The sequence below is a fragment of the Pan troglodytes genome, chromosome 3, assembly GCF_028858775.2.
Source record: "Pan troglodytes isolate AG18354 chromosome 3, NHGRI_mPanTro3-v2.0_pri, whole genome shotgun sequence".
In the NCBI taxonomy this organism is placed as follows: Eukaryota; Metazoa; Chordata; class Mammalia; order Primates; family Hominidae; genus Pan; species Pan troglodytes.
The window spans coordinates 101,274,196-101,299,340 of record NC_072401.2 but is presented as its reverse complement, the minus strand read 5'-3'; the positions used below and the strand labels follow the sequence as shown (position 1 = coordinate 101,299,340).

Sequence of the window (25,145 nt, the reverse complement as noted above, 5' to 3'; positions counted from 1 at the left end):
ATGAAATACAAAAATTAGAGGTACACAAAACAAAACCCTGGCTTTAAAAATCTCCTCTCCATGGCCAGTGACCAATAACTGAACAAAATCAAGTGTGGAATTGGATGCAAGCAGGAAAGGAGACTGAAGTGAAGGGATTTGAGAAACTGAAATGCTTGCCAAGGCCAAGGTAGCAGTGGAAATAAATACACCTCCACTGGCCATTTGTTCATGAGAACAACTGCTTGTTAAATGGTGAAGTAATTTTCAGGGTTGATTGGGAGAATTTATACCAGGAGAAAGAAGGAAAAAAAGGTTATAGCTTCATTTCGTAGTTTGGGTTATTCTTTCTTGGGCTTGGTGTGGTCAGTATAAAGCAGAGCAACTATTTTCTAGTTTCCGCTGTGCACTTCATGTATACTACACACTGTGTGAGTCACATCAGGGACTACCCACGCCACATAAATAGCAGAAAAGACAGAAGCCAATGATGCCATCTCTTCCCACCACACTGAAGTTAACAGAAAGCCCACTGGCAAGTTTCCCAAGAAAACACGTATATACAAACTCATGGTAACTGGTTGTGTTATTAAGTCTTGAGTTCCTCTTGTGCCGCAGGTTCTTGGAATTTCCTAGTCTTTGATTAACTAAGATTTATCATTATTTAGGACAAAAGTGTTGTGATTCTATATCACAAATACAGGGATGATATTTTACTTCATTAAAATAATATAAATAAACAAGATGTTCAATCTTAGATAATTCAAGTGCCAAGATAGACTGTTTTTTGTGTTTTTTTTCTTTACACATGAATTTTTTTCTGGTTTAATTCTCTAACCATTCAAACAGGAAAATTCAAACTTTTCCAGCCATAGTTAAGTCTAGCTTAAAATCTTATTTAAAAAACCGTGACAATAGAAACAGAATTTTATAACTTAGGAGAGTGCTTCCTAGTTAATATTTTCAATATTCAGTGATCTCTGTGAACATTTAAGTGGGAATTTTAGTTTTTAAAATGCTCAAAATTTACTTCTGTGGGTCTCACTCATATGCAAACTGCCTATACCTGAAATTATGAGTAATCAAAAAGTCATTTTTACCTTTGTTCTTTTTGTGTGTATTGTCTATGTTATTTTAAAATGGTGAGCCCATTTTAAAGAAATTGTGTGCTTTTAATCAATCCATTAAGTAACACATTCTGAGAAAATATCTACTTTATACAAAATACATTGTTTTCTCTTCAAGATAATGCTGAAATATAAATGACAACAATGACATTCTTAAATTGAAATCTGCCTTGTCTCTCCTCCATCCCGAAACATTATTTCATAAGTCAAGTGTCTGCTCATAGCTTACCTGTCTCGCTTCCAATCAAAGGCTGATTTGCAAAATGCTTGACAAAATCCTTCAAAGATGAGAATTCATTAAAGCCAAATTTAAATGAATATCCAGTATATTCAACATGAAAGTGTTTAACAGAATCTTTGGCCCTAAAAGGGAAAAAGAAGTATTTAATATTATTTAACAAATAAATATCTTGTTGAAGGGAAATATGATCTTAGATGTTAGCATCATTATTAACCCTTTATAAGAACTGAGAATTAGGCAATCATTGAAACCACTGACAATTTTAAAGAGCATCACTAGTTTCTTTTGGCAGAGTTTGCTCTTTTCAACTTTTATTAATTAATTAATTTATTTATTTATTTATTATTTTGAGACAGAGTCTTGCTCTGTCCCCCAGGCTGGAGTGCAGTGGCATGATCTCGGCTCACTGCAACCTCCGCCTCCTGGATTCAAGTGATTCTCTGGCCTCAGCCTCCTGAGTATCTGGGATTATAGGTGTCTGCCATGATGCCTGGCTAATTTTTGTATATTTAGTAAAGACTGGGTTTTGCCATGTTGGCCAGGCCTGACCTCAGGTGATCCTCCCGCCTCGGCTTCCCAAAGTGTTGAGATTACAGGCGTTAGCCACCACGCCCAGCCTCAACTTTTCACTCTAATGGAAGACAAGAGACTGTTCTCCCTATCTACTCCTAGACTTACCAAAAGAGTCCTTGAACATTACGCTGCTAAGCGGCATGAGTTTAAGAAGGGCAGAGAATAGGAATGATAGAAATGACATATGACACCCTCACCACACTCTCCTCTGCCTTGGGCTTTTCTCCCTTGCTTGTTTGGGAGTCAATCAGAATTCAGCTCTGTCGCTTGATTAGTTACGTGAGCCCAGCCCTTTTCCTCCCATGCATGTTCCACTGCCTACTGAATAAAATATCAAATTTCCTACATTATCATTTTCCACTTCATTTTTGAAATGAGGCAGAGTATTAAACAATATATATATATCTATATATATCTATAGATATCTAATCTATATATCTATATATATCTATATATATATATCTGCCTCTCCACTTTATTTGATCCCATTCTATCTTTCTAGCCTCACTTCCTGCTATTACTCTCAGTGCAGCCCATGCTACCATGTTAGCATGCATCAGAATCATCTGATGGGCTTGTGAGAACCCAGCTTGCTGCCACCTCCACCTCCACCCCTGCAGATTGAGATTCGGTAGATCCAAGGTGGGGCCTGAGACTGTGCATTCCTAGCATGTTCTTAGGTGACACACCTGGTCTGGGGACCACACCTTTAGAACAGCTGCCCTAGTCCAACTGGATCTACGGCTCTTCAAGGAGTTTCCACTTCTGTCCCTTAGTTCATACTGTTCCTTTTTCCTGAAACGGTCTTTCTCTTTGTCTCTGCTGGTAGAAATCCCAGCCACTCATTAAGGTGCAGTTCAAGTACCACCTCCTCTGTCAAGTATTACATGATAATTCCAGCTTAAGTTAACTGCTTTTTCCCTTCTGAACCACCTAAACACTTATCTTGCTTTCTTTTATGTTATTTATCAACCTCTACTTTGTAGTATGTTACTTGTATGTGGTCTTTTTGGCTCTGTGAGGCTGTAATTCCCCAAAATAAGGTATTTCAATCTTCTACAGCAGGGATCCCCTATCCTGGGGCTGCAGACTGGGTACCTGTTAGGAACCAGGCCACACAGCAGGAGGTGAGCAGTGGGTGAGCAAGCATTACTGCCTAAGCTCTGCCTCCTGTCAGATCAGTGACGGCATTAGAGTCTCAGGAGCCTGAACCCTATTGGGAACTGCACATGTGAAGGATCTAGGTTGCACGCTCCTCATGAGAATCTAATACCTGATGATCTGAGGTGGAACAGTTTCATCCTGAACCCGCATTTTCCACAAAACCAGCCCCTGGTGCCAAAAAGGTTGGGGACCACTGTTCTACAACACTTACCAAAGTGGCTGGTGCAGAATAAATGCTTTCAAATATTCATCATTAAAAGAATGAACAAATAAGTGAATATTTGTTCATAAAACAAAAATAGTCATTCTCCTGAATTAGTCTGTGGTTTTTGTCACCTCTGCTGGTCATTTTTTTAATAAGCATTCTCTAGTGCTTGCAATGAAAATCAATAATTTATTCTTTATTTTTTATGTATATGAAATATGTATGTCATTGATTTATAAAAAGCTTATGATCTAATTGCTCAGATGAGACATACATAGGTGAAAAGTTAATTAACTTTTCATTTTTGGAAGATTCATGCCAGGGGTCCCCATCCATCCCCCTGCCAGCCACGTAGCAAGAAAACGAGTGATGGGTGAGCTAGCGAAGCTCATTTTTATTTATAGTTGCTCCCCATTGTTTGCATTCTCAATGAGCTCCACCTCCTATCAGATCAGTAGAGGCAATAGATTCTCATAGGAGTGCAAACCCTATTGTGAACTGCACATGCAAGGGATCTAGGCTGTGTGCCTCTGATGTTAATCTAATGCCTGACGAACTGTCACTGTCTCCCATCACCCCCAGATGGGACCATCTAGTTGCAGGAAAACAAGTTCAGGGCTCCCACTGATTCTGAATGATGGTGAGTTGTATAATTATTTCATTATATATTACAGTGTAATAATAACAAAAATAAAACACACAATAAATGTAATGCACTTGAATCATCCCAAAACCATCTGCCGCTGCTCCGGTCTGTGGCAAAATTGTCCCTGGTGCCAAAAAGGTTGAGGACCTCTGATGTGTGCAATAAAGCATCTACAACTTAACCATTAGATGAACTTTTAACATTTGCTGTTGAGCAGAGAAAGCACAATTCTTGTTGCCACTCAAACAGAATTCCATCTTGGATTAATAATTTTTTCATCTATGTTATTCAGAAAATTTATAAATAAAATATAACAGGGTGACATGAGAAATGTTAATGAATATGCTTTTTTTTCCTCTGTGACCCCTACTTACCCCATCACCCTCTACCTGTTTCGCACACCCACCCACTTCAAGAAGGCCTGTAGATTTTCACTGTTCCAGGAATGGGAGTTGTGGCAGGCAGCATTCTAAGATGATCCCAAATCCCAGCCCCTGGAGTACACACACTTTATCCCAATTATTCAATCAAAAACTAGTCTACATGCTACTGGGAAGGGATTTAGCAGGTCATAAAGTCCCAAGTCAGTTGATGTTAAGATATAGACATTATCTGAGTGGGCCTCAACTAATCACATGAGCCCTGTAAAACAGAGTTTTCTCTGGCTGCTCACAGAAGAAAAAGTCAGGAAGATGTGTTCTGGCTGGCATGCAAGAAAGCAAACACCCATGTGGTAAACAGCCATGGGTGCCATGTGGCAAAGAACTGTGGGTGGCGTCTAGGAGTTGAGAATGGCCCCTGGCTGACAGCTAAAAGGAAAAGGAGGACCTCAGTTCTACGGCAGCAAGGGAATGGATGAAAAAGGATGAAGAGGAAAGGAGAAAATGAAGGAAGAAGACACTAAATACCAGATCAGAGCCACAAGCTTCTCCAACACCTTTATTTCAGCCTGGTAGGATCCTGGACAGAGAATCCAGCCAGAAACTGTGAGATAATCAAGTTGCGTTGCTTTAAGTCCCTAAGTTTTTGATAATTTGTTATGTAGCATAGAAAATGAATATAGAAGCAAGGCCCAGGGCCCAAAGAGACAATGTGAATGCTGGTACTGAGTTAGTGACCAGTAGTGACCGTGTAGACTGGGAAAGAAGTGAGAGAGCCTCTGAGGCCAGATTAGCTTGAGGAACTGCACTATGAAGGGAAGAGTGACTCTCCAGGGTATATGGAGGTGCCATCAGAACAGTAACACAATAACAGTTTGAGCTTAATGGGTGGGTGGCTGAGGGAAATTTCATGGAGTCCTTACATCCCCTGCCTAATCCATGGAGAAGCGCCTAAAAACCCAAGAATACTTGCTACATGTCAGTGGAAGCCAGAGTGTCAGATGCGACTGAGAACCAGCCGCCTCCCCTGACTACCAGAAGCTTGGTCAGCCTCTCTGATCTGGGGCACCAGACAGAAAGAAGGGGGTGTGAGGTGGGGAGGACCTGAAAGATCTGGACAATGACTGCATTTGGCTGTATGAACCTGGTGGGGACTGGATTAACTTTCTTACCATTTGGGAGAAATAGAGACTCAATATGAAAAGCTAGCCCACTATAGGAAAAATTTTAAACATGTATATTGCCTCCTTGAGGTTGTGACTATGAAAGCCGTACAGTCATAAATCATTCTGCATTTACAGAGAAATCAAAGAATAGTGAAAAGGACACTGAGTCAGGTGTCAGGAATTTGGATTCTGGCACTGTTTCTATTGTTGATTTTTGAGGTACCAGACATTCCACCGCTTTGGGTTTCAGATTCTTCAACAGTCCCATGAAAGGTTTCCATCAAATAATTCCTCATGTCTCCTCCAGCTCTAACAATTTTTTTCCTGCTAATGAATAGAGCAGGAATGTTGTTTTACACCCTCATCATTTAGAGTTTGGAATCCTTTAACCTGGTGGTCCAACAGGAATTGGGAAGTTTTGCTGTCTGGCAATTTGAGTGATGATAAAGTCAGTAAGTGACAGAGGAGCCCATGCTGAAGTCATAGAGCCCTGAAGCACCTTACCTCACAGAGAGAGAGTACAGCCCGGTGGTCTCATTGCTGTCCCTCAGAAGGTAGCTGCCGTCACATCCATTTGAGAGGAGAAGAGCTTCGGCAGCATGGCGTGTGAGGTTGCCGTGATACCACCTAGAAAGGAGGGAACAGCGCTTTCACTCAGGCCAAACCATGGCATGACTCCCCCTGCACTGGCTTTTCCTTGCAAAGATTACCTAGCAACATTCTTCAAGATAAGTAGCCCAGAGACCCAGCTCTCAGCCCCAACATCAGGACAAGGAGATCCCTGGGTGGGGCTGAAAGGAGAGCACAGAGTTGACTAATAGTAGTGTGACATGGGTTGAATTGTGTCCTGAAAGTTCTTATGTTGAAGTGCTAACCTCCCAGTACCTCAAAATGTGACCTTGTTTGGAGACAGGGTCTTTACCAAGTTAAAATGAGGTCATGGCTGAGTGTGGTGACTCACACCTGTAATCCCAGCACTTTGGGAGGTCAAGGCAGGCGGATCACTTGAGGTCAGGGGTTCGAGACCGGCCCGGCCAACATGGTGACACCCCGTCTCCATTAAAAACACAAAAATTAGCCTGGCATGGTGGCAGGCACCTATAATCCCAGCTACTCGGGAGGCTGAGGCAGGAGAATCACTTGAACCTGGGGGACGGAGGTTGCAGTGAGCCAAGATCATGCCATTGCACTCCAGCCTGGGTAACAGAGTGCAATTCCATCTCAAAAAAAAAAAAAAAAAAAAAAATGAGGTCATTAGGGTGGGCCCTAATTCAATATGACTGGTGTCCTCTTGTAAAAAGGGAAAATCAGGAGATAGACTTGCCTACGGGGAGAACAGCGCATGAACATGACAGTCACTTCCAAGCCACAGGAAGAGGCCTGGAACAGATTCTCCCTCACGGCCCTTGGAAGGAACCAATCCTGTTGACACCTTGATTTCCGACTTTGAGCCTTCAGAACTGTGAGGCAATCAATTTCTTATAGTCAGCTGCCCAGGCTGTGGTTCTTTATTATAGCAGCCCTAGCAAACTAATACAGTGTTGCTTTGTAATCAGAATTGGTTTTTAAAGTCCAAGTCAAAATACCATAAGAATAGGCTTTGACCAATTTCCTTCTTTTTTTGGTCTCTCACACTCTTTTTCAAGTGTGGTACCTTTTCACGGCGAAACCTCTGTGCTATAATACTAAAGGCTATTGTCATGAGTGAAACGAAGCTGGATGGAAGGAATTATAGTATGAAGTAAATGCCACCAAGTACTGTTTCAGCCTGACAAGTATCTGAAGAGCTAGGGAATGCTCAAGGAGCTTCTAACTGATCTTTGTGTTTTAGAAAAGGTAATATATATCTATGGTAAAAAAAAAAAAAAAATTCAAATTGTCCAAAAGGAGACATAGCAAAACATGTTTTCTTCACCCTGGGCCCTCAGGCTCCCTGTTCCTTTCCTAGAGGACACCTTGGTAACCATTTTCCTGTGCTTCCTCTTAAGAGATAGTCTACACACTTAGAGGCATTGGATGTGTACCTCCACTCCTGATTCTACAAACATACGAGCATTATTTATTATTTTTATTTTCTAGGCATATTGCTCTGCACCATCTTTCTTTTCTCCAATAACAGGTCATTCACATTCTTTTAAACGATGTCATAGAGGCATGAAATGTGATGATTAGGATTGTGGCCCCGGGGGTTTCTTTGCCTGGGTCCCAATCCAGGTGGTACCTCTTACTAGCTGTATGGCCTTGGACATGTTACTTAACCAATCTGAGCTTTGGTTCCTCATGTTTAAAATAGTATGACTAATAGGCATACGGCATAGGCCAGTTGTGAGTCCTGCACACATTAACATGGATGAGATGTGCTCCATAAAGCCTGGCAACTAAAGCAGTGCTTAGTATGCGTTAATTGCTACCAGGAAGCCATTGAGATCCAAAAAGCCGTAACTTTCAATTTACCCTCTGTGGCATGATTTTCTTATTGCTCAAATAGAATTTTTGTTACTTTTTATGTAGATCAGATAACAGAAAGCTAGATAGCAGAGGCAGTTGCTGACTGCTAGGGACCACAGTGTAGGTCAGTGAAGATGAAAGAGAGACAGGCGATTATACAAATAATGTCAGTGTGATGAACTAAATGCTATTAAAGAGGTGTGTATAGTGTAAAAAGGCTTTGAGGAATAGCCCTATTCTGGCATTAAGGGATCTTGTTGTCATGAACCACACTGATATCCACTGAGACATCCCTGTGGCATAAAATTTTAGCCTGAGTAATAAAGAGTAAATGTAAGTGCACCTGTGGAAGGAAGTTTTTACATAGGTCTCCAAGATGGCTATTTTCTAAATCTGCTTTCCTAATGCATGTTTCTTAGCATATTTTATCTTTGGGGCAGAGATGCTTTCATCCTATATTAGAAATATATTTGCTAGCTGAAAGCAATGGCATGAAACACATTTTATAAGAATAAACACAGAGCTATTTACCCAAAGCAGCTCCATTCATTGAACTGATTCCCAGACAAGTTCAAATCTGTTCACTACAAAATGCTTTCAAAGAACAATTGGAAGAATTATAAGTGAAACAATAATAAAGTTCAAGTTCAACTGAAGCCAAAATTCTAATTCTTTTTGATAGGTGAAATTTCCACAAGGTTATAAAAACTTAGATATATTTTGCCAATAATTAACTTTATAATAAACATTTCAGCATAAGTTTCAGTTTGAGCCAGCAGATTGTTTATTTAAAGCAATACTTCATTTGTGAAATTCCAAAACATTTAAAGGATTTGGACATTCCTTTGGATTCTTTTCAATAGAATTGGAAGTTTGTGTTTAAAGCATTTATAGAATTCTTCTTACATCTAATTATATAGCCTGATAACAGTTGTTTATGTAAAGCAATATTTGATTCGCAAAATTCCAAAACATTTAAAGGATTTGGACATTCCTTTGGATTCTTTTCAATAGAATTGGAAGTTTGCGTTTAAAACATTTATAGAATTCTTTTGACATCTAATTATAGCCTGATAACAGTTTTTATTAATAATGTTTTAATGATAATTTAAAAAACAATAACTATATACCATAAATACATAAATACTTGAGTATAATGCAAGAAGAATCACACTATGCTGCAGTCTGGAAAATTCTTGGAGACTGCAATTCCTTGGTGGCAGCTTTGCTTGAGTCAATATTGCCTTTTCAGGAGTTTACAGACTCCAGGGCCTGGGCAAGCCCAGTATAGAGCTTTCCAGGCAGCCACCTACATTCCATGATGTCAGTGGTGCAATAAGGATCCTCATTCCCCAAATAGCTTTTCCACAAAAACCTAAACTTCCCCTTTTAATTGAGTTAAGCATTCCTTTCCTGGAACATTCTGATGAGCATTTCTTCCAGGGGAGTGAATGTATATCCTAATGACATTTTATATTCTTTGTAGAAATATGTCCACCTTTGATAAGGATGATTCAAGACTGTGTCCATAAAAGTTAAAAATAGAGTTAAGTTGGTAGTTTTCCCATAATCAACCTTTTCTGCCTTCAATCATTGCTTCAAATCTGTGCAAGGCATTGTGCTAGGCAGGTCAAAGGGAACAAAAATGGAAAAGCCTCAGACTGGGTGACAAATAACCATTAATCTAGTCAGGAGAATAAGACAGGCATATTGCAAACTATATCCAAGAGAGAATAAAGTACCCAAGGGGTGTTCTAAAAAGAAAGATCGAAATCAGGTTCCCTGAATGAGCCAACATCTGTATAGGCCTTGAAAGATAACCTGTTGTTTTTTTTTTAAGGTTGTGTTACCTTTTATTCTGATTATAAAGCATATATAGTAAAAGTTAAAATATATACATGTAAAGAAGAGAAAGTATGTATTTTTCAGAAGAGGAAAGATGTGTTTCAAATAAATAATCTCACTATTAATCAGAGAAATGCAGATTACAATAATAATGTGATATTTTTCTTTATCCACCAGATCGGTTATAATGAAAGGATTGGATAGTATTAAGTATTGGAGAATTTGGGCAATGGCTATTACTGTCCATTGTTGATAAGGGTCTAAGTTGGAGGGGAATTTAGCACATAGGGTGTAACTGAACCTCCACATATGACCAGTGATTCCTCTTCTAGTTTCCACCTAGTGAAACACCCATACATGAGCAGAAGAAAATATGAACAAGGGTGTTCACTGCAGAATTGTTTGTAAGAGTAAGAAATCTAGAGCCATCCTAAATGTCCATCGACACGGAGATGATAAATAAAGTGGAGCGCTAAAAGGATGAGATTATGTAAAAAGTTAACCAAAAGTGTTCGAAAAGCTGTGAGCATATTTTTGGTTGCCAGATAATGAGGGCAGGGAGTCGGGGTGCTATTGTTATTTTGTGAGAGGGTGCCAGGGATGCTTAACATCCTACAAATGATACAGTCTTGAAGAATCAAGAATTGTCTTGTTCATGATGTCAATTACACCCCACCACTGAGAATCACTGAAGATAGGTGTGTATACACACACACATCAAAGTTGATAGATCCCAACATATATTGTAAAGTTAGAAGAACTAGTTGCAGGCACCAAATGTTACCACTTGGTTTTAACACGTTCCCCTATAAAATATCAACAACAAAAATATGCTTACATATTAAGATATATAAAAACATAAAATAAGAGTTTAAAAAATATACACCAAATTCATAAGTATGATTTTCTTTGTAGAAGGAACCAGAATTTGTTCAAAGGAGACTTTAGCTTGATCAGATTTTTCTAATTTAGCTTGTTCTAATGAAAAAAAATAGATTTCTATATTAGTTAGCTACAAATTTAATTAGAAAAAAAGAAAATAGCTAATTTCTTACTTAATCCAACTTCCAGAGATAACCTTATTAATAATTTGCCATATTCTTTCATTTATTCAACTACTGCTTATTGAGTAGTAGGCACTTAGGTGAAGATTGAGAGAGAGAGAGAGAAAGAGAAAGAGAGAGAGAGAGAAAGAGAGAGTTTGGCTTTTTCCCATTAAAAGTCTGGTGGGGTTTGGATCCGCAGTTGTTCAGGGAGATATAACATGGGAGGGAATAGCAGCAGCAAAGGCCTAGAAGTGAGAGAATGCCAGGCATGTATGAGAATCAGAATATCATGCAGTCATGTGAGAATTCAAAGTGAGTGATGAAGGACAGCAGTCGGGAATGGTGAGAGATGAAGGTGGAGGATATTGAGGCTGTATATGTGGCACTGAATACTGACAGTTCCTTGTCTGATGTTTATAGAGCTGCCTGTGGCTTAATATGCATGTCCAATAGCTCATTACATAAAATCTAATTGCATGGACCTTACAGTTTCTATAATTAGATCTATATTCAATTTTTTTTTTTTCCTAGATAGAGTCTTGCTCTGTCACCCAGGCTGGAGTGCAGTGGTATGATCTTGGCTCACTGCAACCTCTGCCTCCTGGGTTCAAGCAATTCTCGTGCCTCAGCCTTCCTAGTAGCTGAGACTACAGGCATGTGCCACCATGCCTGCATAATTTTTGTATTTTTAGTAGAGATGAGGTTTCACCATGTTGACCAGACTGGTCTTGAGCTCCTGACCTCAGGTCATCTCCCGGCCTTGGCCTCCCAAAGTGCTAGGATTACAGGCGTGAGCCACTGTGCCGGGCCAGAACTATTTTCAATTTTAAAAAATTTGAATATTCCAGTTATTAGGGATAAGAGGCAGATTTCAATGGTCTTGAAGCTTATAAAATCTGGAGGTCTCTTTAAGACAAATTATGCAAAATTACAAAAAAGAAAGGAATATTTATTTAAAATGAGAAATTGCAAATTACAAATTTTAAAAACAAAAATATCACAAACATCACAACACAGAGAAAATAACGTATTTGTATTAATTAACTGTTGAATCAAACCTTATAATTTTTTTCTCTATATTTTTGCTGTCTGGTGTTTGATTGTCTCTTCATGTAATAATTTAATAATATAATTTTCTATGGGGGAATGGAATGATAATTCAGTCTTTCATCTAGAACACTTTAAAAAAATTCTTGATAGTATAGAAAAGCTATTTTCAGCTTCTCAATGTGATTAGTAATGAAGTTTTTATAATTGTTGGTGAGGAGAGGTCATGCGTTTGTCTCTGGTCATTCCCTCAGGTAGTCTATCTGCTCCAACAATTTTTACCTTATTCACTATGTGACCCCCTGGCAAGTAGCAACCTCAGTTTTCTCATCCATCAAGGTGACTAGTAAGAATGCCTAGGAAAAAAACTTTCTTTTTTTTTTTGAGACGTAGTTTCACTCTTGTCACCCAGGCTGGAGTGCAATGGTGTGATCTCGGCTCACTGCAACCTCCACCTCCCGGGTTCAAGCAATTCTCCTGCCTCAGCCTTCTGAGTAGGTGGGACTACAGGTGTGCACCACCACACCTGGCAAATTTCTGTATTTTTAATAGAGACAGGGTTTCACCATATTGGCCAGGCTGGTCTCAAACTCCTGACCTCAGGTGATTTGCCAACCTCAGCCTCCCAAAGTGTTGGGATTGCAGGCATGAGTCACTGCGCCTGGCCAGAGAACCTTCTTATTTTCATGTATTGGAAAAATTTTCTTCTTTTATAAATTTTTTATGCAATTCTTTAACTTTTACAGAAAAAAACAAACTAGATTTGCTAAATTAAACAATGTATTATGGATATGCTAGACATTTGCAAAGTGGTAGGAACACACTGTTATGCAGTTGGGAATAGGTTCATTTTTTGAAACTTAAAAAAAAAATTCTTCTAGTCTCATTTTCCCTGAAGAAGCAAAAAAGAGCAAGAAACTCCTATTAGAAAGAATGTTAATAGTCTCCATTTTCCCCAAGGCCCACATATTGCCATAATTATGTCTCAAGTCTGATAAAGTCAACAGAGAAAAGACTAATTAAGCTCCAAAAGAATATTTGTACTGGGTTTATAAGATTATGAAAACCAGCAATTCAACTTGAAGGAAACAGTGATATTATCCTTTCCATGATACAGTAAAAAACTAGGAAACACCACCCACTAAAGAATTTTCATAGCTGCCTCTTAGTAAGATACAGAAAATAAACTCAGCCACAGAGAATGTGGACAGGCTGGATCCAGAAAGCTGGTCCTTGGTTCAGCTTCCTTTCCTTTCATTCTGGGGCCTCTTTGAGCTAGAATCTTCTGGAAAATTGCTCCAGAATAGTGGAACCTTCATAGTTTCTTACCCCATTGGGTTTTACTGTTTTAATTTACTAATCTAACTTTATACCTCATTTGTTCTGTTCTTTAAAGGAGAGGCTTTTAAATTTTTTGAATTGACTCACAGTACAAAATACATTTTATATCACTCTGTATATATATAAACATACATATGTCACAAAGACGCACAAAAAACAAAAAGTTACAGGACGTAACACCTATCTTTCTATAGGATATTAACTTGAATATATTCTTTTCTCTTTATTTTGAATGAATATTGATGTGACCCATTAAATTCACTTTAAGCCTACTAACGGGTTGTACCTGGTGTTTAAATCACAGTGCAAAGCTTTGCTACTTAAAGTATGGACCAACAGCATCAGCATCACCTGGGATCTTGTCAGAAATGCACAACAGCAGTGTTTGAATAATTTCTAAACTCTATAGTACTCTTATCCAATCTTTGCCTACATATTGCTAATGATGGGGAACTCAGTACTTGTATAGGCAAGCTTAATCCATATGTTCATGATTCATGGTTAGAAAACTCTTGGGCTACAATGAATTGCCATTTTTTGCTGTGTAGATGGCTTTCAGCAGATGGTTTCAGAGCTGCTTCTTGGAGTTACATAGATGATACTTATAGAAAGAGTTGAAAGCATTTAGAATGCACCTTCTTCTCTTTCCATCATCTTCAGCTTTTCCTTTTATGACAGGCTTTCAGTTCCTTTATCATCCAGGGACCTTATCACCCAGAGAACTCATCTCATCTGAAAATCTTTCAAACTTAAAAAATGTCTTAACGTTAAACTCTGACCTGCAAAACAAAGCAGCACAGGAGCTCCCTTATTCTGGCTGCTGGGCACACATAAGGCAGCCCGAGAATGCATTAGTTTCTTCACAATTGCATCACATAGCTGATTCACACTGGACTTACTGTTGATTAAAACTTCCAATTAGGTCATTTCCTTCATCTGCACTTATAAGTGTGATGGTGTTTTTTTTTTTTTTTCTTTTTTTGAGACGTAGTCTGACTCTGTTGCCCAGGCTGGAGTGCAGTGGCTCGATCTCGGCTCACTGCAAGCTCTGCCTCCCGGGTTCACGCCATTCTCCTGCCTCAGCCTCCTGAGTAGCTGGGACTACAAGTGCCCACCACCACACCTGGCTAATTTTTGTATTTTTAGTAGAGACGGGGTTTCACCTTGTTAGCCAGGATGGTCTCGATCTCCTGACCTCATGATCCGCCCACCTCAGCCTCCCAAAGTGCTGAGATTACAGACCGCGCCCAGCCAAGAGTGATGGTTTTAAAATCAGGTGCAATAAGAAACTTTTTACTACTGGGAAGTGTCAAGTGAAAAGAGTGGCTAGTGAGCAGCCAACATGGACCACACACAACCTCAGGCCCCTCCCTCAACCTGCTAAGTCCCACGTGATTGTTATGCACTTTAGAGTTTGAGGAGCATGTATGGGAAGGACTCTTGGGCCTGAAAACTTTAATTCACTTCAATAATGTGAACAGTTTGAGTTCACAGAATTTGGCATTTGAAGAGAAGGGCAAAGCAAAGTACTAAGTGACTTTTCAGTACCAACAGAATGGAAAAGAGAAGGATCTGCAGGTTAACATAGAAGAATCACCAAATAGCTGCTATCTTAGTGATATGGACAGTAAATATTATAGCATAGGAAGGGGAGCTCACAGTGGGCTGGAATGATCAGGGAAAACTTCATGGAGCGGGAAAATGATAAACTGCAGTATGAAGAATGAATATAGGATTCATTAGGCAGTGAGAGGCATTCTGAGAGGAGAAATGACATAAGCAAAGGCACTGGAGTGGACATGGGCTTGGTGTGTATGGGCAACCAAATGCCTAGCTGGAGCACAGGGTCCCTGTTGGGAAGTGATGCAAAATAACTCTGGAAGAACTGGTGGACACAGAAAGCAATGTTGCACTTTAAAACACATGCCACACATCCATTTAGATAGTATATTTCTTGATGACAAAATGTCTTAGTAACTCATGTCTACAGATTATTCACATATTTAATGATATATTTTTCCCTGCCTGGAAAAGATACATGAAATAGAACCTCAATTCTGTTTCATCAGAGTTATAAAGAGGACATATATTTCAACGCAAAGTGGGAAAAAAACTCCTGATTGTGTTAAAACAGCCAAAATGCCCTGGAGTTGAACAGCCAACAAAAGCATTCTTCTTTAGAAAATTTTCTCTTATTTCATTTTCAAAGTTGTTCTCACTTTTATATGACACTGACACCCCTCTGAACTATCTAGACCAAAGATGACAAATGCATAACATATGTGCCACACCCCTTCTCTAAGTTCATACATGGCACAGCTAATTGATGTGTCTTTCTTGCTGAGCCTATACTTAGCCTCACAATCTTTCTGAACACAACAGTGATAGAACAAAGATGAATCTATTAGGCGTTCACACTCTAAGGTTTAATCTGTTCTTACCACTTGAACTATTCCATGGGATTGCTTGGCTGCTGATTTCATTCATGCTCATTTGTTCATAGGGTCGGTGCTAGATACTTTGATTTTGTGAAAGGTAAAGTGTTTGGCCCTCTATGCCATTAGAAATCATGGGTTTAGGGTGTCTTATGTAACTCAAGAGCTACCAGTGCTGTAATTTATATTAGAATCAGGTTGTGACATATCTAAGAAAGATGGTGTTGCCCACACAAGCCCGTTAAGTCACATGTTCATAAGTGTGGGCTTATTTTTCCATTGATAATAGCAATGGACCCTGTTCAAATGGAGGGAATCAAGCCGAAGCCTTATAAAGGATTTTGGAAGTTCTTACATGGTCTCAGACAGGTGTAGTGTGATATACAGGGGAGGCCAAAGAAAGATTCTCTAGAGTCTCTCCAATAGAGAGGTTTCTGTGATGGAACCAGCAGGGCTGTATCTTTCAAAATTGCTTTTCTAAATGCCCATGTTTACATGAGCTAAGAGCAGAGCTAAATGGTGAGACCAGCTGCTCCAGGCTTTAGAAAACAGACCTGAGTGATGACAGAGGCAGAGCATGCAAATATCTCATTGATCTGTGAGTTAAAGGCAGGTCCCAAGTTTTTTGGTGGGAGTCAAGGCTCAGCTAATGGAAATCAAAACTGAAAGGGAGGAGAGAATTCTGTAGGAGTTTGAGATCAGGATGAACCTGTTCTTGAAGAAGTCTGAGAAATGATGCAAGAAGCTCTGGAATATGAAAACACAGAGACAGACAGAGATGGAGACTCAGAGATTCAGAGACAGAGTGGCACAAAGTCTCAGAGACACAAAAGTCAAAGAACTGCAGACAGACGGATAGAAAGATAGAGACACAAAACTCAAGAGACCAAGATAGACTCGCCAGCTCACACAGATAGCCAGAAGCACATGGGGACAGAGACTTAGGGAATGCACATGCAGACCCAAAGAGTGATCCAGGAGACAGGAGCAGAGAAAACAATGAAAGATAAAGATGTCTTTAAAGATAAAGAAAAATCCACAGAGCCTGACTCAGAGATGGACCAACATACCCAGGGAAGTCAGATTTGGACAGACCTGAGGGACAGAGCCACTACTTGCGGGAGGGGTGAAAACTGCATCTCACTGTACTGAGATCCTTCTGTTCGGTCCCCAGGGAAGCCTTCACAGTACAGGAATGGCTGCAAGACCAAAAAAGCACCACTGCTCTCCAGTAACTGAGGCTCAGGGAACATTTTATTTGGATTGGAGAAAACCTTGAAAAGGCCTAGAATGACTAGGCAGGGAATGAAAATCAGAGGTTCTCTTAAGAGGGCTCATCTTCAAGTAAAATCAAGCTTGACTCTGGGCTTACTATGGTTACTCTTGTAACTTATCTCTCACAAAGTGCTGGTTCAGGGTAATTGTCTTCAAACTGTGGTTGCCATTGACAACCTACCATTGTGGGCTAGTGTAGGAGACAGAGAGGGTCACTTTCAGGAAGCTTCAGCTATAGGAAAGAGCTATAAGAACATTGGGGTCTGTAAAAAAATACAGGCAGATTCTTGTTTCATTAGTTATCTCTTCTCTATTCCATGGTTTAGGCGATACCTCTAACCAACGTCAATTTATTCCACCAGTAAAAACCACTGGGCATAAGGGGACTGAGTGAGTCTGAAAGTGATGAATGCAAGTACATCATCAGCGTTGGTGCAGTGGAAAGCTCACTGGCTTAAGTCAGGAGGCTTGAGTTCTGGTCTTGGCCTTGACTCAACTTGGGGCAATTCAACATTTAAACATCTGCTCTTTATCAAGTGGTATGCTCAGATGGAGAAGGCAAAGATGAATAAACCACTGTCCTGCTCCTAAGGAGTTCACCATTAAAAGGAGTTTACTGTGCTCTAGCCTAAAGCAGGTGGCTAAACCTCTTAGTACCTCAGGACTGACATCTGCAAAATGGTTTCAAGAGTATCTGGTGAATCAACCCAAACATGCAATCAACTTGTATAAGTCAGAACTCTAGGAGCAGTAACATGAAACCCAGGAAAATTTAGAAATTTATACTGATAAAGCAAACAATGAGTTATAATATATTTGTGAGACATTAAGGTTTTCAAAATTTCTTTGATACCATTTTGAAAACGTACACAAAAGCAGAACTAGTTTTGTTTGGACATGAGTCGCTTATTTTGCTTAGCTCAATGGAATTGCTGGATTCTACCCTTGTTCCTTCCTGACTATTCCCGGGTTAGCATTCTAGTTTCCTACTCACCAATCTGAAAACTCCCTCACTAACCCACTATCTTGGCTCTAGCCCCATTGCCACCCATCATGCTGAACTATCAGATTAATCTACCTAAAAACAAAACATGAAGACTATGTAATTCCACATTCCTATGAACCTTCAGTGAGTCCACATTGTTCATTGACCAAATCTATTTTAGGCCCTCTGGAATCTAGATCAACCTAAATATCCATGCTTTCAGAGGGAAGCAAGAGCCTACTTTGAGACAGATCAAGAAGGAGATGATGGAAAAATATCCTACCAAAAAGCAAAAGCAAAATTATACATATAATATGATTACAATTCAATCTCTATATATGTTTGTGTGTGTGTACAGAAAAACATTTCTTAAAAACTAGAATCGAGATGAACAATGTTATTTTAGGTAGTAGTACATGGCTGACATTTTAGTGCTTTTCTTTATATTTTGATGCTTCTCTTCATCTCTCTAATTTTTGATAATTAATATATATTACTATTATTTTCAACTATTTATTATAAATAAATTCAGATATACTAGAAAGTAGAAAAATGGCATCAATGTTTCTGCATTTAAATAATACCCATATTTCAGGTAGAATAATTTTTAACCTTTTGCCACATTTTTAATACAACGTTTAATTTTGACTCTTTCGATGAACAGTTTTAAAGTAAATTACAGATATCCTGACACTTTAACCCTAAATAATTCAACATGCATCTCTCAAAAGTGACATTCTTTTACATAATCATCATACTGTTATCAAAACAAGTGATTACTCTTACACTTTTTAAAGTTATAAACATTTTTAAACAAAGAAGGTCTAACAATAGATAATGGGGGCAGGTGCTAGTGGGCAGGGTCAGGGGAAGCATGACCATAAAGAAGCAAGTGGTGAGCAACGAACACCGATAAGGCCCAGCAGTGTTCACTGTGCTCTTGGTAGAGGCAGGCCTCTATCAGGCAGTAGGACACAGAGGTCGATGGGCTCAGAATAGGAATTTATCCTCTTCGGGAGTTGGTAGGAGCCAGAAATTAATGCAGGTTTTAACAAAATGTCTAAGAGTATGGTCATGAAAGCAGAAGTACAAGAGAAAAGCCAAGTTGAAGCTTCTCATAGGATGAGATGGATAGAGGTAGAGACCAGAATCAGACCACCGGAATGCTGACAAACCAGATGGGTCTTGGGGACTGGGTGGGTCTGAGTTCATGTGAGCTTTTTCAATTCTGAATCCTTGCATATTTTGCTACCATCACTCCTTTATTCAGGCCATTTTCTCTGTAGAAAATTTCACCTTTTCTAACTTCAACTGACAAAAATCATATCAGCTCCAAGGCCATCTTCTCCACTTCTACTGTGGAGAAGATAGCCTTCCATAGGAGATTGTTTTATCTAGACACTGTCACAGCCCTCAGCCCACACAACACTGCATTCTAACTCTACATGCATATGAATCCTCCATCTCTGCACAGCCATGCTTTCTTTATTGTAGTCTCCTCTATGCTGCCTTGCCTGGCGTCATCATTCAACAGATAGATCTATGACCCAGTAGAAGAGTGAATGAATGAAACAAGTGACTCCCCCCAACATGGACAGTCTGTGGGACAGATTTCCACTTGTAAGTAGAAGGAAGTCACCCTTTGAAGGAACAGAAAAACACCACAACTGAAGAGGAAATTCACTTGAGTTATGAAGAGATGGAACTGTACACTAGTTACATACTAATTATACAACCACAGAAGAACCACCTTCCGTTTTTAGAATCCAAGATTACAGAGCTGTGCACAGAAGAGGAACAAGCTGTATTGCTGTAGTTGGTGTCACACCTCTGTAAACAGGTTCCACTGAAATTTTGACTTTACGTTTCTTAGCTGAATAAATTTTTCTAGTCCTGAAAATGAATTCTACACAAAATTCAATAATGTTCTGATTAACTAGAATGCTGGCCTGGCTTTGTGTACATGTGCATGTATATTATGTGAGGAATAGAAAGAATAATGTCTTTTATAGTAAACTTTGTTATAATCACAGAACTTTCTTTGCTTCTCTCAGTTCATATTAAGAACTATGAACATGTACTAGTATAATAAGATGAGAGAAATTTGATGAAAACCAGGAGGTTACGTCAGCAGTCAAGCATGAAGGCTCTGGAGCAAAACTCTTGGATTTGAAGGTATGTTAGAATGGAAACTTGAGCATGTGATTAAAACTCTGTTCTTTACTTTTCTCATCTATAAATGGGGACAACATTAGTAATAATACCCACCTCACAGCAATGTGTAAATTAAACAAGTTCACATGGGCAAAGGGCTTAAACTAGTGCTTGGCACATGATAAGCATCCAATAATTACTAATTGCCATTATTAGAATACATACCTTTGACCAGTGGGCTCTACAAAGCAGCACCATGCAGTGGAAAGCTCTGGGGTAAGTTCCTAGGTGTGTCTCTCAGCTCCACTACTTACAAAGTCTGTGACCTGGATCGTATACTTAGCTTATTGAAGTCACCTTTTGCATCTATGAAATGAGTATGGTGATATTGTATTGAAAGTGTTATTGTGAAGCCTAAATGGCATTATGCACATGAATGGTATGGTGCTGATGCACAGTAGGTGGTCAGTAAATTAGGACTATCACAGCAGGGAAACAACCTGGTTTGTGAAGTCAGCATGGGTTTTGGACACAGACACTCAGAGACTGTAGGCAACCTGATTTTTCTGCTCTTGAGTCTCTTCCTGTGTAAAGCTGGAATACCAGTGCCTTTCAAAGACCAGAGCTGGTGTCTACAAAATGCCTGCCTTATAATACAGACTCATTTTGTTTATTATCATTTATTCCTTGGGTCAGCAAACCACCAGCTGAGGGTTAATTCCTGTCAGACACCTGTTTTAGTATGGACTGGGAGCCAAGAATGGCTGTACATTTTGAAATGCTTGAGGGAAATAGAAAAATATTCATAAAAATTATATGAAATTCACATTTCAGTGTATAAATAACGTTTTGTTTGAACACCATCACGGTCATTTGTTTCTGTGTTCTCTGGTAGTTTTTGCACAACGGCAGATATGAGTAGTTGAGGTAGAGACTGTAAGGCCTGCAAAGCCTAAAACATTCGTTACCCGGCCCTTTATTAAAAAAAGGTTTGCTGCTCCATGGTCTACTCTAACCTTCTCTTATATGTGAAGAATTAGTTATCAATTTATTTAAATATTCAGAGGTTGGAATCTAGTTCTTTGGCACTGGCCAATCCAGCCAAACACTGGCACTTTCTTATACAACTTTCAATTTGAGAAAGTATTTAAAAAAGAGAACGTTTATTATGTTTCTCACTTGGAGTTACAACTGACTAGATCATTTGAATATTTAATTTTAAAGCATGCTAAAACACTTTCATTTCATGTTATTTCTTTTGTGTTTATACATATATATAGCTATATGTAGAAATAGTATAGTAACCTTTGTTAAAGCCAAAGAATTGCTGGAATTTTCAGTAATTTAACTAGCTATTCTTTACCAGTTTGTTACTTAGGTGATATCTCCAGTATTTGTTACTTGTTTTATTTTGCCATATTTTCATTTTGCAAGCAGCAAACAGCCTGACCCATCTCCTCATTCATGGTCCACCTCCTCCCTCTCCCCTGATTCTCCACACCCTCACTTCTTGCCCTCCCCACACCTCTCTTCCCCCTAAGCCCATACCCTCCCCTGAGAAGTGTAAGCGAAGCTGAGCAACAATTTAAGATGGTTTTATTTCTCCTTTGCTTCTGGACACATTAATGTATTTTAGATGAAAGAAAATTAATGATTTTAGGCTGACACTCTATAAATGAGACATGGAAAAGCACTGTGTTGCTTGATTTAGGTATTTTAAAAAATAATAAACCTGTACTCTGAGCAAGTTGTATATGTCCTGGAAAGGCAAGTGATGGATTTGCTGCAGTTCAGGGCTCAATTTACAGGATTTACATATTCCAGAGCCTGAAAAAAACAGAGGCCCAAGAACAAAGACTTCTGCTATTTCTGTAATTTAACCACTAACTTATCTGTTTATGTCTATCAAAAACATAAACGTAAGGATTTATCTAACTACTCAAATAACCTCTTAAAAATAATTGAAAAATTAAGTCATTAAAACCAGCTACCTTTTGTCTATCAATTACATTAAATCATTTTGTTTTTAAGGAGGTCTTTGGAAACTAAATTAATCAGAAGGTTTGGTAGAGATTCTATCTCGCCAGTGGTTAAAGGTTCAAAGAAAAAGTCAGTATAATGTTCGAGTTATGTTCAGTATTCTGGCAGAGGCAACAAGTCATTGTCAAGAGTTATCAAATTGTTATCTATAAAAAATGTATCAGTGAGGTGCTGCAGGAGCAAGTACTGGCACAAGTTGATTATTAAATATTCAATTCGATGATGTTAAATTGTTGGCAGCTTGAAATTGGCTATAGTGGGAGTATTTATACCAGGGAATTAGGCAAATTCTTGAAATCAGGGCTTTCTCCACACCCCAACTCTTCCCAGGTGTTTTTCCAGCACACTATTGAGTATGCTTAAATAAGCCATACATCTGAGGGTTCTTTTTGGGAGAACAGAAATGTCCTAAAACTGATTTATGGTGATGGTTGTATCACTCTGTAAAGTTAGTCAAAAGTATTGAATTGTACACTTGAAACGGGTATATTTTATGATATGTAAAATAACCTCAATAAAGTTGCTAATCGAAATGCCCCTAAACCAACAAACAAAATATCAACATTTATTAGTAATTTTAAGATTCAAGTACACACCCAACAGACTTAAAATGAAAAACAAGACCACATTTACCTAATGCATTTGGTAGATACATATTCTATGCAGTGATCATCAACCTAGGGTCTCACTTTGGAATTACTTGGAGAGTTTGACAAGAAAACACCCATCCCCAGAGATACTGAAATCATTTGTCAAGTCTGTGGTTTGGGTGTCAAGTTGTTCCAGAGCACAGCCAAGGTCAAGAACCAGGACTGTAGAGCAGTTTTCCCAGATAACTGCAGGTTGCCCATTGCTATAGAAATCATCCTCATGTTTATTAATTGTTCACGACTTCTGAAATAGGGAAATCTGGCCATGAATGTACCCTTTTTTTTTGCAGGGAAGTGGTGTGACTCGGTTTTGTATTCAATGTCTATTCTTTGCACATGGAGGAAAGATACAGTCCTATTCCACCCGTGGGGTTCACCTGTAGTTGCTTCTTGCTGTTGACATCATGGTGGGGCACAGAGACAGCATCTAATTCATCTTTGTCATCTAAGTGTGTTCCCACAGTACTCAACCATAGACTCTGGGTTCTAGGATTGTTTGTTTAACTAAAGGACCAGAATTGAATATATTCCTCTATCTCCTCCTTTGGGGTTTTCTATTACAGTGGGCTGGGAATACAGTTAACAGAACATGTAAAGCATTGTAACTTAATAGTTCAATAAGACACTGAGGGCCACAGTTCAGCTTTAGCTTTTGGACTTGGTGACACCTGTGCTGGATGCTCACAGAAGGGCCTTTTACCTCTTCTGTTTGGGGATTCAATCTAGAGGGATAGAGAGATTCTAGAGCTCTGGCTTCCTAATAAGGGGAGTTTTCTTTAATGAAAATTCCAGGTATTTTATCTGATTTGCCAAATGAAAGTAGAGTTCAATTCCGAGACCTCAGTTTTATAATCTAAAGACAGGAATTATTGATAAACTTTTACAGTAATACAACATAAAAAGATACAATCTCTGCAGCCTTAACACAGAGAGATTTCAACTCTATTTTGGTTTTTCTTTGGTTTAGGACATAGCCTGTGGTAGGTTGGATGCCCAGCTTTGCTATGTAATTGATGTGTGACTAGCAAGCAAGTTATTCAAACCTGTTTGGTACTTGTTTTCATCCTTTGTAAGATGAAGATGACAACAGCTCCTATGTCATTGGATTGCTATGAAGATTTAGAGCTATTTGTCCAGGCAGAAGGTAAAGGTTTTGCCTCTCCTCATGCACAGGTGTCAAAGCCACCTTTATTGGGATATTCCCAGTGCATTAGGCAGTTTCTCTGGGAAATCCCCAATTCCTCTCTTGTGTAATACTTGTTTCTTATTAAATACCCGGATGAGTTGTCATCTGGGTCCCTTCTTAAAGACAGAGCTCCAATGACTCCACCTACCTATACTTACCTGTTTGAAGCAGAAATTTTATCCTCTTCCTGGATTGTTGGTACTGAAAGGCTCAAAGTTGGCTCTCTGGACATACATACAATATCAAAGCTCACAAATGCAGTATCAGGAGAAAGAAACATACAAGCGAGACTGTTGCAGGAACTTCCTCATTCTCTGTCTTTTGAAAAAGTCCCTCTCCCTTACAGTAGGGTAGGCTTTCTGTTTATCTTACCAGAAACACAGTCCTTTTACTGTCCCTGGGTCAGTGCTAGAAACTCTTGAACAGCGCATTTATTCATAAACCAGAGCAACATCAAGGAAGCCAGGCAACATCACCTCTATATCCCAATTCTGTCCCTCTTCTCAAAGAATGTCCAACATTTGATTTTTTTCCCTATTTTCTCAACCTACTTGTTTTCACATCTAGAAAAATAGTGCCTGCTTTTCCAATGGAATTAGCCCCAGACAAGAAGATACTTAACAGATACAAATGAATAAAGTGGAAAAAAATAAATGGTTGAGGTGGCAGAGGGCAACAAGGCACTGAAGATAGTCATTAATCAAAGCATGCAGGTGGGAGTGCGGAGTCAATGTCCACCCACTAGGTACTTTGAAAGGAGATCTGCTGCCTTACCCCAAGTCCTGGAGCAGCTCAGCCTCTCCATCGGATCTGCTCCACAGATCTGAGGGATCCTGGGTGCTCATCTTCCCTTCTAGAAGTTCTGCTCTGCCCATTCGCGCCCTTCACAGAGGTAGAGAGAGAGACACAACTGGGCTGCTCCTGACACCTTCTCGCTCTGTGAGACAGCAGCCTGCTCTGGCTCTGAGTCTCCAAGGCAAGGAAGTGAAACTTGGTTACTTACTCCTCCCACCAACACCACCACCCTGGCCTGGAGGCACTGGCAGGAGTGTTCTGTCAGTCAGGAAGTATGCAAACTTAGGTAGTTACCTCTGAGGACACCCACACTACATCACGCAACAGGCGGTTGCTATCAAAGGAAATGAAGAGGCAACCACCCCACCTGGGATTGGACAACAGTGCAAACTGCTTGTGTGAGGCCAAACCCTAGCT

At 39.4% G+C, this 25,145-nt stretch overlaps 1 protein-coding gene across 2 annotated transcripts in view; it reads right to left on the bottom strand.

Annotated features, from left to right (window-relative positions):
* The window catches only part of DAPP1 (dual adaptor of phosphotyrosine and 3-phosphoinositides 1), a 56,193-nt gene extending 31,129 nt beyond the window's left edge, over window positions 1-25,064 (bottom strand). The window contains exons 1-3 of one of the 2 annotated variants that reach the window (XR_002943551.3): window positions 24,708-24,983; window positions 5,986-6,108; window positions 1,336-1,469 (exon numbers count right to left, since the gene is read on the bottom strand). Coding sequence is in view for 1 of the 2 variants with exons in the window: in XM_517361.7 (XP_517361.2) it covers window positions 1,336-1,469; window positions 5,986-6,108; window positions 24,708-24,808 (358 nt within the window). In the remaining variant the exon portion in view is untranslated. Of the gene's footprint in view, window positions 1-1,335; window positions 1,470-5,985; window positions 6,109-24,707 lie in introns of both variants that reach the window. The other variant, XM_517361.7, reaches the window with a different exon arrangement.
* Window positions 25,065-25,145: the final 81 nt, after the last annotated feature.